This window comes from Parasteatoda tepidariorum, chromosome 7 (assembly GCF_982258835.1).
Source record: "Parasteatoda tepidariorum strain Cologne lab strain chromosome 7, Ptep-v5.0, whole genome shotgun sequence".
NCBI classification, from domain to species: Eukaryota; Metazoa; Arthropoda; class Arachnida; order Araneae; family Theridiidae; genus Parasteatoda; species Parasteatoda tepidariorum.
Window position 1 is genome coordinate 13845615 of NC_141761.1, and position 15483 is coordinate 13861097.

The window sequence follows — 15483 nt, forward strand, 5'->3', positions numbered from 1 at the left end:
TTTTAGTTCTGCATTATGACTTTATAAATTGCCTACGTTTTTAGAAATTGTATTTTTCTCAGAATTCTTATAATTATAATTCTTCATATATTTACAGCTACTTAGCAGTTCTAGCGCCGATTATTAAAACTAAGTTACTTTAATTAATTACATTAATTCCAGACACATAAATAAAAATTTATATTCTTCTTGGTGTTTGAATTTGAAACGAATTAATTGTAAGATATAAGTTAATCCCCATTATCTTGTAAACACCTATTAAATATTTACATGCAAATAAATAGTTAGAATGTTTATTCTGGATATTTCACAATGAAACTAAGAAGTTTAAAAATAAAAGACCGCGAACCCAGAATCACTTTTCGAAACTAATGCTTATATTGTTCTGTTTTGCTTAGGGAAGGATGGGATAGTTTAACTGACCATCTATCATATATCACTGTCACTGTACCAATTCGCTTCTCCCTCAAAGAGACGCCCCCAAAGTGTGAAACTTACAACTGATTTTGCCAATTCAGTTTTTTTTTTATCTGGGTATGGCGTCCTCCTAAGACTTTTAATTTAGTACATTGATCACCAAAAATTCTGGTAAATACTTAATATTGAATAATGGATTTTATACTTATGTGGTTTCAAGTTTATCTATTGATGCAAAAATTAAAATGAAAAATAAATTTCGGATGACTTAAAGAATGTTTAAGAATTTTTAAATTACTAAGCTTTTGTTTTCAGCAGAGGATAAGAATTTGAAAAAAGTTACTCATTGGTTATATTTTTATTGCAATTCATATTCATACTTAATTTAATTTTTTTTTCAGAAATAAGTGCTTTATGTTTTAATGAAAATTATTTTGAAAATTATTTCACAGGTATTTATTTGCACAAGGAAAGCAAGTTAGGAAAAAATGGAAAATAAGATATTTTTTGCTGGTTCGGGTAGGTGTTTTTATTGTTTATTAAAATGTCTTAAGATGCACACTGATCCATGACTAATCAGTTGTAAAAAATTACTAAAACATAAAAGTTTGGAAATTTTCAAAATTTTCTGCTATTATTATTTAGCTAATTTAGCTGCTATTATTATTATCTGCTATTACATATTTAGTAGGCATTAGATACTTTTTTAATAAGCAAGCAAATTTTGAAAAACATTGCGCTTACAAAATGGTACCTCACCATTTGAAAACAAACTGTAGACTGATCACTTACTGGCTAATTTTGACAATTAGATAGGAATGTTGTCTAAATATCACCAACACTGTCATATATCATTAAGAAAATTACATTAAACTCTTTTTTTTTTAACTATTCTGGTTTGAAATGGTAATTAGTTTAGACTGTTTCAGATTTTGAAGAATTTGCTATTGTCTAATTATTTGCTTTTCAATTTATGAATAATTTAGGTGATTAGTATTTAGTTGTAATATATTTCAAATGTGAGTTTTGAAAAACAAAATAAAAACTAAAACAAAAAATATCTATTAGCTTTTATTATTACTATAATAACTTGCATTTTTTGTGTATGTTATGTTCAAGCTTGTATTTTTTTCCCCCAAAGTAATAGAGTAATATCAAATTCTTGCTATATATTACATTATTTACAACCTGTTTTATTAGCATCGGTATCAATTCAATAAAAATATAGATGTTTGCTAAAAAAATATCATGAAAAATATCTTGTTTTGCTATAATCTTTTTTCAATTTATTAAACTTATGCATGTGCCTTTCTTTAATATTATCTTTTAATATTACCAGTTATCCTCAGTATAGTTTTGCAATGTGCAGTTACAGAGAAAAGAAATTGGAACCTACGGAAATGATGCAGCTGGATGGATATACTGTAGATTATGTTGAGCCAGTACTTGGTAATAAATTTTCTATTTTTCACTTTATTTACTTAGTTTTTTAGTTTCTATTTAATTTATAAGCATAAACTCCAATAACTAAACATTTATATCTTTATGAATTATTCTAAATAATTTGTCCAACCAATTTAATAGACCTTTAATTGAAAGGAAAAAAAAGCATATAACATGATTATTACCCTGAACAACTAATCTGAAACAATTAACAGGTCAATTCAACAAATGGCAGAATTTTAAGCTTTAGCAATTAAAACTAAACTTAAAATAATTCTTGATGGATTTTCTTATTCTGGTCTATTTTGAATTTAGAGTTTTATAAATAATCAGTGCTGAACTGCACACACAGTGGAGTGGTGGTTATAGTGTAGCTTAACAAATATGAACTCAAGTATAAAACAAAATTATTTGGGGCCAGAAGGCCTGGGGTTATTCAGACTGTGTTTTTTTTTAAACATTTTATTTGTAACAAATGTCTTATTTATAAATTATATTGAATTTTTTACTTACTTTTGATATGGAATGTGCCCATTTTATGATTAAAAAAATACACATTAGTTTTGTGTATTATGAAATTTGATTTAAACTAAGATGGGTAAAAAATTGTATTTTTTATTTTTAACAGTCGTTGAACAGACGACCCATGTTTTTGGGTTCATGACTACTACTAATATTCAACTCCGTAGCCTCGTAATTTTGAACCAATCCAGAAGACAAGGAACTCATCTCCAGAAGAAACTCATAAATCAGTATCCCCAGAGGTATGATTTATGGGAGAATGGAGAACTTTGTAACTTGACAGATTTAATGTGCATCAGTCACAATTTACTACGCGGAGAGTTTAGGGTTTGCGGAGATCGAACCCATGACCTCTTGGACATGGGCCCGGTGTCCTACTAACCTGGCTTTCTGGCCCTTTGGTATAAATCTTGTCATTTTTTGGAGTGCAATTTGTTTTTGGGTTTGTTCAGTATGAAATGAACTAATTTATTGTTCAGATTGTTTTTATCTCCCCAGGATCTGATATGAATCACCAGTTAATGTTTCATAATAAAATTAATCTTCATTAATGTGATAGTGATTTTAAAAATTACTCATAGTTAATGGTGTTCTAACTAGTTTTACTTCCTTTTCATTTAATTAAAAGTGTCTTCTGAAATCTGTTACTGTTATCTGGAGAAAATCTGTTACTGTAATATTTTTATTAATCTTATTCAGGGTTGCGAAAAACCCACTTGCCCAGAGAAACCCGGTCAGGTTTTACTAGGTAAAACCCACTCTGAAAAGCCCAGTTAAACCCACCCTAAAGTGGGTTTTTTTAAGATTGATTTCTTTTTTATCCTCTGTTATATTAAAGAGCTATTCTATTGAAATATATATGTAGTCTAGCCTAAGAAAATGAATCTATGGTAAAAAAAACTAACAACAATCTGCAAAGAAAAATTATGTTTGGAATTCATGAAAAAAAAATTTTTTAAAAAACAGAATAATTTGACTATAAATCATACAATAAAAGTTATTCCATAAGGGTTTTAATTACACAGACTGAGGAAATACATTAAAAATTCATCAGGTTATCAGTGTTATAATTCATCTATCTTAAATGTCTATGTATTTTAACGCCTTTTGTACACCCAGATTTTGTATCCAAGATTCTTATTAAAATTAATGAAATAGAATTTGGTAAATTGAATATTTAGAGCAACTTCAGTTAGTGCAAGAAAAAAAAGATGGCATCTCTGAACTAGAATCTACTTTTGTTTGAATAAAATCGCTTTTCCTGTTTTGTTTAATGCTACTTTAAATTTAAGATCTTAAAGGTGGAAGATTTTTCTTCAATGTGGGCGAGGAAGGTAATAGCGGACTTTATGCCAGTGGCGTTGAAAATGAGTGCCATCTATGGATCATGGCCATGTACAGGACTATCTCGTAAACCAATTCCCCTCGTTTAACCTCAAACCAGCAAAAACTTCAAACCATATCTATGTTACAAGGAGGTATGTAGCAATATTTGGCTTCAAAAATTAGCTCATATGATTGACACTGTAAAAAATGGATATTTTATCTCCTCTAACGTTTAGAGTAGAGATAGGACATTACTCCTTCCCAATTATTTTAAGATAGTTCTCATTTCACAAAAAATATTTTAATCTACTGATAAGATAGACTTTAAGCAAGTTTTTATACAAAATGCATTTTTCTTCAACTGTGGTAGAAAAACCTTTTAAATATTTGTTTAGAAAATTAAAGAATGAAGAAGAAAAAATCTGGGTTTGATAATTTATTCTTAAATATAAGAAAAAGCAGCTGTTTTTAATCAAAACTGTTTTTAGTAAAAACTACTGAATTACAGAAACAGGGGGGAAAGAGTAACTGGTTCAAAAAGAAGTTAAATATTATTAAGTTTATATTGTATTATTAGGCATATATATGTGTTATTTTTCATTGAAAAGCATTGCTTCTTTTTCCTTTTTAGAACTAGTGCCCCCTTCAATATTTTTCAGTGAAATGAACTTATACAGGTTTAAAAAATTAGATACAAAGAAACTTGTTTTAGATTGACACTTATTATTTAATATTTATATGTAAAAAACTCTTTAATTTCTTTCACATGGTGGAAAAATTATTTTATAGTATTATGTGATATTGTTTATCCTTTTACGTGTCTACACTCTGCCATCAAAGCTTTTTATGTAGTTCAGTCACATGTCTGATCACAGTAAACTGAAACAAGTAGGTTTTAAAATCAGTTTTACTTGCAATTGATTAAAATTTACTCTTTCTCGTTCCCGCAAAAATAACGAGACGAAATTTTGCCTTCTAAAGTTTTATTGTGATATTTCTAGGCTGAAGTAATGTTCCAAAAGGATTGAAACAATCTGTTGCTTATGCCCGTAAACATGTTGATTTCTCTATGTTTCAGATAGCAACACTAGACTATTTGTAATGCGTTTTGAGAAAGTTTATTTTAAACTAGATATCAGCATGCATCGAACATGTAGATTTGCGATTAAACCATAAATTAAGAATGAATACATATTGTAAATGCAATTCTTTTTTTATATAATTTTCTTGAATAAAAAAAATTTGGCACTTATATCATTGTTTTCAAAATTATGCAACCATTACAGGGTTAATAGACAGATTAATAGCTATGTAGATTGAAAAGATTTAATAAAATTTCTCCAAACTTAATTACTTTTCTAGTCTTTTAGTTACTGATAATCTCATAATTTCCATTTATGTCTCTAATTTTCCATCAGCTGTGTGAGCAACATCTAAATCGACTGTGCCAGTAAGTACCTAAGCTATTATTGTTGCATAAGTGCTTGAAACAAATTTTCTCCTGAAATTTAGAATCACTGATTTATATTTAAAAATCAAATTTATAATAAGTTTTATTTAGAGTTATTTCAAACTTAAATTTTGTTATGGTATCCTTACCTAGTGTTAAGAATTAAACTTATCGAGAAAGCACTTTTTTTTAATAAATTAGTTTTTGGATGAATAGGAACTGTGATAAGGAACATTAAAAAATAGTATGTATTGTAAGGAGAGCAGAAAAGCAAAACAAATTGGTAAAATTTTTCCTTCATTATATTTAATTTTTGGAATAAAAACAAAAATACTTTTTTCCTTCATAATAATTTCATGTTATTATTTTCGTTCGAAATCTGATAAAATAATGTACTTAATTTAAATTTAGGAATTAAAGTTATACTACACAACATTTTCAAAATAATGTTTTTTTTTTCTTTAAAAAAAATATCAACACCAATAAATGTATTCCAAAATTATCATTGTTGTTAATAATTTCACATTAGATTTTTCATTTAACAGCTCAGTTTCTTTATATTGTATTCTTTTCTATTGCAGCTCATTAATCGATTATATGTGCTCAAAAAAGAAACATTTTTTTTCCATTATTCTGTTAAGTTCTAAGTACTTTTAAAGAAAAAAAATTCTTTTAGAAAAGTTTTAGTTGTACTGCACTTTTTTTTTTCTTTTTTTGGATACATCTTTAGTTTAAATATTTAAATATTAAGAGAAGAAAAAAAAACTATTTAGCCTATTAGAACCTTGATAATTTTGTAGTTCTTTAGATTTATACTGTGAGTTTTGTAAAATAAAATGTTTTAGTTGCATAGGTTAGTAGTAGAGAACAATTGCAGTGTAAAGAATTTTTTACAAAAAGTTTTACTATTCTTTGAAAAGTTGTTTAACTAATTAAACTTCTTTTTGCAATGAAGTTTTATTGTGCGTATTTATTAAATATTGAAAACTGATTTAGAAATCGGTGGTAAAAATAGAAAATCATCTCAAAAATATAAATTATTTACATTCATGCTAGTATCGTTTTTAATTTAATTTAAAATTTGCATTATCATTCAATACTTTACATAAAAATAAATTGTTATACTATAAAAGTTAATTTTTCTATTTATGCATTACATTTGGATGGTTTGTTCAGTGTCTAAAATATTGTCGAAACATACCTTAAAACCTTTTTAAAAGCTTAAATTGTATGAAACAGTGAGACATGAATGTATAAATTACATATTAAAAGAAATCTAAAGCTTTTTTATGTATCATTTACTTTATATGAATGATGCTTGATAAAAATTTATAAGAAACAATATTTTTTTAATTAATTTTTTAATTGTTAGCCATTTTTAAACACACTTCATAGCTTATTATGAAGATTGTATCAATGCTGAGAACAAGTTTATGTATATTATAAATAATTAAGTATACTAATTTTATTGTAATATTGTGTATGCTTTACGAAAATAACATTCTAAAAAAGTTAAAGCTATTTTCTACCTAAGGCCGGACGGCATTGGAACTGCGACTGTTGAAGAGAAAGATTTTTTTTGCCGATATTAATGAACGTTAAAGAATACTTCTCGAAAACCAAATTACTCATTTTAGGTAAATATATTACTCTTTTCTTTATAATTTACTCTAAATTAGCTTATTGTTTAAAATCCACTCTCAAATTTGTTTTTCAGTTATCCTCATAGAGGTTGTCTCTAATATACTCGCTTTTTTTTCTCGCTCTAGACTTAGTTAATAGCAAACTTTTATCAGTTTTCCCCGAAGCATATAATATTGTTTACATTTCATTCAGTATAGCTAATTTTTGAAGCTCTTCTCATAACTCAACTTTTTTTTTAAAATTTAAAATATTGTATATAAGAGAGCCATTCACTGTATTCAGAAGTTATTTTATTCATCTATCGTAACTTTTGATTTAGTATCTGCTGTGGCGCTACAGAACAAGAAACTTTGTGGATTTTTCCTTGAATTGAATTTCCCTTTTCTTTAGAGTTCATATGTACCTTAAATGTGCTTAATTGAGTATAATTTTGTATCATGGAAATTAAGCACTGTTAAAAGTGCTTAAAAGTTCTTACTTGTTCTTTAAAAGAAAAAACGTAAATAAAAGCTTAACTTTTAAGTTATATTTTGTATTATTATTTTTTTCCCTTTTCAAAAATTTGATTCTTTTTTAATAAGTTGTTATTATGTCATGCAAATTTCTGTAATGTATTTTTGACACGTATTTTCTAGCTTTATAATATAAAAAAATATTTTCTAGTTTTGGATTTGTTCAATCAAAGCTGTGCTGCTGACAGGCTAAACGTGGGTGGTATTCTAGGTTAACCCACGAAAAAAAATCTGCATAAATCAAAAATCATAAATCTGAAGGGGAAAAAAATTATGGCTTTTGAGAATATCTGTAATAATCTGCTTAAAACCAAATTTTCTAGAGCTATGAAATTTTATTGTTTGCAACTAATCTACGATAATTTTTTCTACTTTTTGCGTAATTTAGAAAACCAAAACAATTTGATTGAAGCAACTGTATTCTTGTATGGAAATACTGTATTGTTTTTATGAAAATTAAATCATCATCAAAATTAAATAAATGCTGAACATTTTGTTCTTTCATAAACAACAAATCTTTCCAAAAAATAAACAAAGAGGAATTTCATTTTTTTATAGCTTTCATGAAACTAACTTTCTCTCTTTATAATGTAAACTTAAATCTGTAATTTTGTGAGGGAAAGTTTTTAGTGCTTCAAGTATAGGATGCTAGAGAGACTAATTTAACTTTAAGTTGCAACATTGGAACAATTTTATATTGAACTATAAGTTTTAATTTTCAATATAGTACTGATATCTAAATGTTACTTTTTTTATTTAATTATAAATTCATGCATAATTTTATTAATATTACATACCTGTGAAGAATTAAGCTGCATGTGCATCTAAAAATTGTGCTGAATTAAGCTTCGTAAACGCTAACTAGTAGATATTTTTGTGTTTATTTATTTTTTAAACCCTGAGCATATTCATAATTACACAAATATACATTTAAAAATTAGAAGATAGTGTCTACTAGCATCGAATGATTGCTTCCCTATTTGATAAAAGTGGGCTTTTTCTAAATTAATACAGTTATAAGTACAAAAGAAAAAGTTTTAGTCAAACGATTCACTGTTTATTTTGTTAATACTTATTTTATATAAGTATTTAATTTATTTTGTGTAATTGGAAAATGTTAATTCAAAAAATTTTGTTGTTAAGCTTTGTGTTTTTCTTGTTATTAATAATCTGTTTTTAAAATACTTTTTACTTTTTTTTTTAGTTTTGATGCAATTGCCCCTACCTTGATGATGAAAGTGCTTACAAAAATTAATAACTCACCAAAGGTAAGGGGTCTTTTATACTTCAGATCTCATTGAAGGAGACAAATGAATATGTTTCATTTCTTTTAAATTTTAGGTGTATTCCAGCTACAAAAAACTAAGCAACTCTGAAATTGTAAATATTGTTGGATGTATACGGAATGCCATAAATTCTATGCATGTCTTATACATTATTTAGATAATGATTCACATTTTAATAAACATGTGATTCTCATTTTGTGTGCAATAAAGACACTATGGAATTGATAGGGTTATCTTGGAGTTGACTTTTATTTTTATTGCAATTTTTAGAAATCACTTAGAAACATTAGTAAAGACTGTCATATAAAAATAAAGAAACTTTAAATTTATTCCCTTAAATGTTTTTATATTTCTAAGAGTTTTTTTTCCAGTTAGCACAGAAACTTAGAGAGTGCAATACAAATGTTTGAGAGTATAGAGTGATATGAATACTGTTTGTTTGTAAAGTGCAAGAGATAATTTTTTAAACTTCATGCCTATGCAGAAATGCTATGATACACTTACTACATAATGACTAAAACATTTCAGAAGCTCTTAGCGATATGTTATCTAAAACAAAAAGAAGAAGAAATGTGTGAAAAATCTTAATTTGAAATTAAATATATTTAAAGCATAAAAAATATTAGATAACAGAAGAAAATTCTCTAAATTACTTAGTTTTTAACATAAAAGAGAAAGAAAAGAAATTCCCATTTAAAAGTGAGAAAGTAAAATTACGAAATTTATTCAATAACTTGTGTGCAAAAATATCCAGATGGAAAAAAAAGAAAATATAAATAAAGTTAAAAGGAATACAAAAATGGCTGAATAATATTACAGTTGACTTTTAATTAAAGAAATTAAATGTTAACAGAAAAAGTGGATATAGAATTTGTCTTTCTTCGTTCATTAAGCTTTTGAAATTAAAGTTATATTTTTTTCTAACGTTTAAAAAGCCACATAATATTTTTTGGCATTTCTGTTTTAAATCAGAGTGCAAATATTATTGTTATGTGAATTTCATGGCTGTTGCAGATTCTTGTATGTCGCAATTTAAAACATTTTAAGAAAAGGTAGATTTTTCAAATTATTTTGCCAAAAATCGACGTGAGGAAAATGAGATGCTTTGTGTAATAAATTGTGTGAACTTCATGATGAGAAAAAAAACATGACCTTTAGGATGTTTAACACTTTATTTTGTACAATTTAGTTAATAGAATGTCTTAATTTGTAAAAATACTGCACATATTAGAAAACAATCTTTACATATTGTGTCATGAAAAATTAATTAATCTTCGAAAATTTTTCTTTCTCTTACTTTTAAGAGTTTCAATATTTATTTTCACATTAAATTTGATGTCTCTAACTGCAACTGTTTGCACTCACTCCACCCATAAAAATCTTGTGTGGATTATCAGCTTCATTTTGCTGTTAATTTTCTTTTCCTGTTTTAAAATTATCAATATTTTTTTAGACTTTAAAAAGCCCTTAGCAAGAGAGTGTTTCTTCCTCTTAAGATGGGAGTAAAAGGGATTCCTCTCTGTTTCATGCAATGGGAAAAATTCTTTACCCAAAGCTTAAGTTTAGTTTATTTCCTATGGGATTCAATATTGATTTTGGCACTTGCTAAATAATTTAGATGATGTTTATTTTATTTAGGTGATGCTTCAAATAAGTCAAATTACAATGTACTTCCTACTTGTCTAAAAATGTTTGAGAAGAATCCTTTCATTTCTAATCCTGAAATAAACAATTCAGAAATAAATACTCAATACAAATCTAAACTGCTTTCAAGTCTAAGCCACACTCCAAATTCTTAACACGTTTTGTTTCACGCAAAAAATAGTTTAAAAGGTTTTATTAATATCAGACATGGACTGCAGGAATTGAAACCAGGATAGCCTGGTTGGTATGGCACTGCACTCAATTTCGTGAGAATGGGAATCCAAATCCAGCCTGCCGAAGACCCTCTGTATTGTAAATGCAGGGGTCTGTCCAGGCCGAATTTACTACCGTTTAGCGGTACCTTCACAAATTCAACTTTAGAAAAAACGGTAGTTTGACAAAATACTTTTTCTTAAAATTTTATTTTTGCATCCCTTAAGAAACGATAAATTCATATTTTTACCATATTTTTGTGTTGATTTTTTTAATATAATTTTTAATTTTTCACAAATTAATTCTAAAATTTCACAAAATAGGTACCTCTCAGAAAAACCTAGACAGACCCCTGAAATGGTGACTGGTGCACGTTAAATCTGCCAGGTCACAAAGTCTTCCATGTCCCGATGACAAATTACACCTCTGGGGGTTTTGGAAAGGAGATTGATCATTCTATGATTCTGGTCAAAATTACGATATGACACAGAAGACTGCAAAAGAATTCATTACACATTTTTAATTCTTAATCATGAAGAGTAACTTAAATTCCACCATCCTTTTCACCATAGAATACGTTGTGGGATTTATTTATAGACTATGTCAACCGTCATCTATCTAAAGGTACCTCATGATAGAGTCAAGTTAACATGTCTTATATAATAGTGAATTGGTATTTAATATTTATAGTGGTAGTTATGCCACAACGTCAAATTTAAGAAATTATGGTTCTTTTGTACTTCCATAAGGAATTCAATATGCTCTATGTTCATTTGCTCTAATGTCAAAAGAATAGGTGGACTTCCATGAAACTTTTGCTATCCATTGAATTTTTGCCTATGAAAAAAAAATTTTTTTGAAAGAGCAAAAAATATTTAACTCCTGTTTTTGACGTGGTTTTCTTACAAAAAATTAAGCAAAAATTTCATGTTATATTGGAATGAAGAGTTCAACATTTATCAAAAGTAAGATTAACTTTTATATTGAAAATATTATGATTTTTACTACTACTGAGTGCTATCATATTTTCATTATTTTAAAACCAAATGTTTAAAAGCGCAAAAATATTTAGCACCTGTATTTGATGTGATTTTCTTATAAAAAATTAAACAAAAATTTCATATTATATTGGAATCAACAGTTCAATTCAGATTTTCTTACTCACGTTAAAATAACATCGTGTCTATAAAATAGATATATTGGTCGCAGTAATGACTGTATTTAATAATTATAGCCTTAATTCATTTACTGTTGTTTTCTAATCTTGTATTGTATATTTTTAGGAGGTGTTTTATAGGACATCAATTTCTGCAGAATCTTTTACTTTGTTTTTGAAAGAGAATTCCCTCTGTTGATAACATTGAAGCAAACTTTGAATGTGCACTTTGGTTAAGTGATGCTGATTATGTGAGTGCTCCATAGATTGTATGTATCTTTTTTGAAACTACTAATAATATAATTAAAAATTTTGAGAAATAGTGATCAAAGCTCTTATGTATCTTTCAGTTCACAAATTTTTGAGAACAATAACCCCTAAAATAATTCTCTTCTGAAAGCCAATCACTCTGTTTTTATGGTTACATTTGCTTAAATTTCAATGGAGTGCCCATTAGCTTTTCCAAACTTTCTTCTACTCAATTTTTGCTTTAACAATTACTACTCAATTAACAATTACTAACGCTCTACTCAATTTTAACTTTACTCATTTAAAAAGTAATGTAAGAATTTCAATACCCAAAGGCTCTATGATAAAGGAGTTTTTTTAATGTTATATGTTCATTAAAGAAACCATTTAGTAGAAACTTTCTTGAAAAATTCTTGTTTCTTAATCAATTTGTTTCTTGTTAAAAAAAATCTGCGACTGAAAGTCATGTGACATTTTATTTATTTGCAGTACTCCACTCCCTAATTTTAGAATTACTTGTTTCTGTTGAATTTTTTTTCTGCGTTATTTATTTTAGTTAAGGAAAATCTCTGAGCAATATAATAAGGAGTTTTTAAAGTCACATATTCATATGTCTGATGATATACATTACATTTTTCTTCCTTTTAAAAAACATCAAATTGGTCTTAGAGTTATTAAATTTAGTTTAATCATTATTTTCTTAAGAAAAACTTATCTTGATCATAAAAAATCATGTCATATCAAATCATATCACAATCAGAACTTATCATAAAACTAATCACATAAAAATTATAATTTCTTGCAGCCATGTACTCTTTTGTCTGAAGACTAAATAATCTTTGCCTTTTTTTTAAAAAAATTTCAAAATATTTAACGAACAACTAATCTTAATATTTACTTCATTTATTCATTTCTTTTTTTGGGGGGAGGGAGGGTTTCTCAATTAAACTCATTTATGTAATTTTGAAAAGTTAGCTGAAAATTCCTTTTTTCCATTTTTGGAAGTTATCATAACTATACAATCTACCTTCAATATGAATTTTCTGGAATTAGTTTAATCGGAAAACTAAATCATTTATATTTATTTAAATGTAGAGAGATTTTTAACTTATCAAATAGAAGGATTTTTTTGTTCTGACCTCCCATCACCATAACATTGCATTAGTCACATGTCAGCTGATAACAGAAGGAAACTCATTTTATTTGTATCAATCTATCTTCTTTGTAATTTCTATATATATTTAAAAATAACTCATCTTTTCATGTAAGTTATTTATAACCAGAGTGAGTCTTATTCCTTCAATTTATGAATTATACAATGATCTTTGCATTCAGATTGTTTTCAAATTACTTATCATGATTTTTATTCTAGCAAATTTAGGAATTTTACATTCTGACATGAAGACACATTGCATTTCATTTTGACATGAATTATAAATAGCACACATCATGTTTGAGAATTTATAAATCAGTGATTTAGCTGATTATAGAAAACCATAATGAAGATTAAATAGGTTATAAATGAAATCTTTAGCAATGTACTGAGTGTCTGTTGCTACTATTGCCAACTGGCAGGAGGGTTAAATTACAGAGTATGTAATATAATTTGAATCAAGATAACTGATTTTATGCTATAATCAGGCATCTCCTGTTGTAAATGTTTTTATTAGCCTCAATGTGAAAATAAATAAAATCCTTTTTTTTTTTTAAATATTTTCCTTCATTTAAAAAAGTAATCAGATTTAGTTTGTTACACATTACCCTAAAATAATGGTACACTTTCAGTTTTTGACATTTTTTAAAATTTCTCAATAAATGCTTAGAAAACTATTTATTAACTTTAGAGATGTTTAATTTGTGTGATTTTTCTTACCTAGCAATGAAGGTTAATGCTTTCAGAGATTTGTGGGACTGACAATAAATTACAAAAGAAAACAAGTATTTTTAAACATCCTATGACAGATAATCAAGAACTAAGCTTATAACTTGTATCAATTACTTTGATTGGTATTTTACTTTGAAATAGCAACACAAAATTTCCTAAACTTAGCCTAAATATTTCTGGAAATATGGACAATTTTGTAAAAAATGTATCTTTTTGTTTTACGTTATTAACTTTAAGATTATTCTATAAAATTAAGCAAATTTTTTGGAACATTTTAAAATTTATTACAAAATTATAGTTTTAAAATTTGAAATAAATTTGACAAAAACTGCATAAAATATGAGTTTATAAAGTAATTTTTTTATACTGTAATTTTGTAAGGAATTGTATTTAGCTACTAATGAAAAGAGTATTTCAATATCTCAAAAATTTAAAACGTTTCAACCAATTTTCTAAGTAATTTTTGTACTTTTTTAAAAAAATTACAAAACTATTAGGAGTTTTCACAAATTTCATTTTGAAGCCGCAGCTGTTTTTGCCGGTGACATTTTTAATAAATCTTGTTTCATAATACAAAATGAAACTTGTAGTAAAACCCTTATCGTTTTGAGCTTACTTTTAAAGAGTACAAAAACTACTTAGAAAATTGCCTGAAATTTTTTAAATTTTTAAGATACTCAAATCAGAATATTTTCATTAGTTGCCAAATACAATTCCCTACAAAATTCTGAAATTTTTTTTTTAAAACTTTTCTCTGCATGCGCAGTATTAAAGAACTACTTTAAATGCTCATATCTTAAGCAGTTTTTATGGAAGTTTTTTAAAATATTAAATCAATAGTTTTGTAAATAATCTGAAATATCTCTAAAAATTTTGTTTACTTGTGTAGAATATTTTTAAAGTTACAGCAAAAAAACATGGGACAAGGAAAAAAGTTTTTTATAATCTCCATAAATATTTAGCATAATATAAATAATGATAACCAAAATAATCAATACAAATTAAAAGCTTCTTAACTGATTTCCTGGCATAGGGTGATCAAAAATACTATTTTTCTTTCTGTAATTTATTGTTGGTGTCTCAAACTTCTGAAAGCTCTAAATTTTATTGCTAAGTATAAAAAATTTAATGAGCTAAAGAACCCTGAAGTTACTAAATAATGCTCTAAGTATTTCTCGAGAAATTTTAAAAAAATGCCAAAAATTGAAAGTGAAAAAACTAAAAACTCTTCCATTACTGTAGGATTGTTTATATATATTTGTTTCAGAGTCATGACACAATGAATGATTATATGGTGTCTTTGGCATCTAGAGGTCTGATGTTCAATTTATTCTCTGTGAATAATAGGAGGTGTAGAGGACTGCACAAACCTCAGTTTTATGAAAGTTTTTCTAAGGTATAAATGAAGATTCTTTGCCCAAATTAATATTATGTAATTTTACATCTGCTTTAATTTTTTTGTTTTTTATTAATTTATTTATTAGTATTTTTTTTTTTTTACCTTCCAGCAAAAGCGATTGCAAAAATCTCTGTAACATGCTTATAGAGGCTAAACTTTATTTTGATAGATACACCCCCCCCCCCTTTTTTCCTTCCAGGAATGAAAAATTATAAACCCAAAGGCTGTCCCTCTTAATAAAAAATATCTGAACTTCACTGTACTTATGTGAGTGGTTGAAGGTTAATTGTCGTTTTGTAATATGAATTTTGTTATTTTTGTTTTCATAATATTACAA

General features: G+C 26.6%; 1 protein-coding gene across 1 annotated transcript in view; it reads left to right on the top strand.

Annotated features, from left to right (window-relative positions):
- Positions 1-850: 850 nt before the first annotated feature.
- LOC147806872 (uncharacterized) overlaps positions 851-15483 on the top strand; it is a 19118-nt gene continuing 4485 nt past the window's right edge. Inside the window, exons 1-5 of the mRNA XM_087167366.1 lie at positions 851-936; positions 1757-1866; positions 3675-3860; positions 8519-8582; positions 15015-15143. Coding sequence (XP_087023492.1) covers positions 3763-3860; positions 8519-8582; positions 15015-15143 — 291 coding nt within the window. The 5' untranslated portion in view covers positions 851-936; positions 1757-1866; positions 3675-3762. The remainder of the gene's footprint in view (positions 937-1756; positions 1867-3674; positions 3861-8518; positions 8583-15014; positions 15144-15483) is intronic.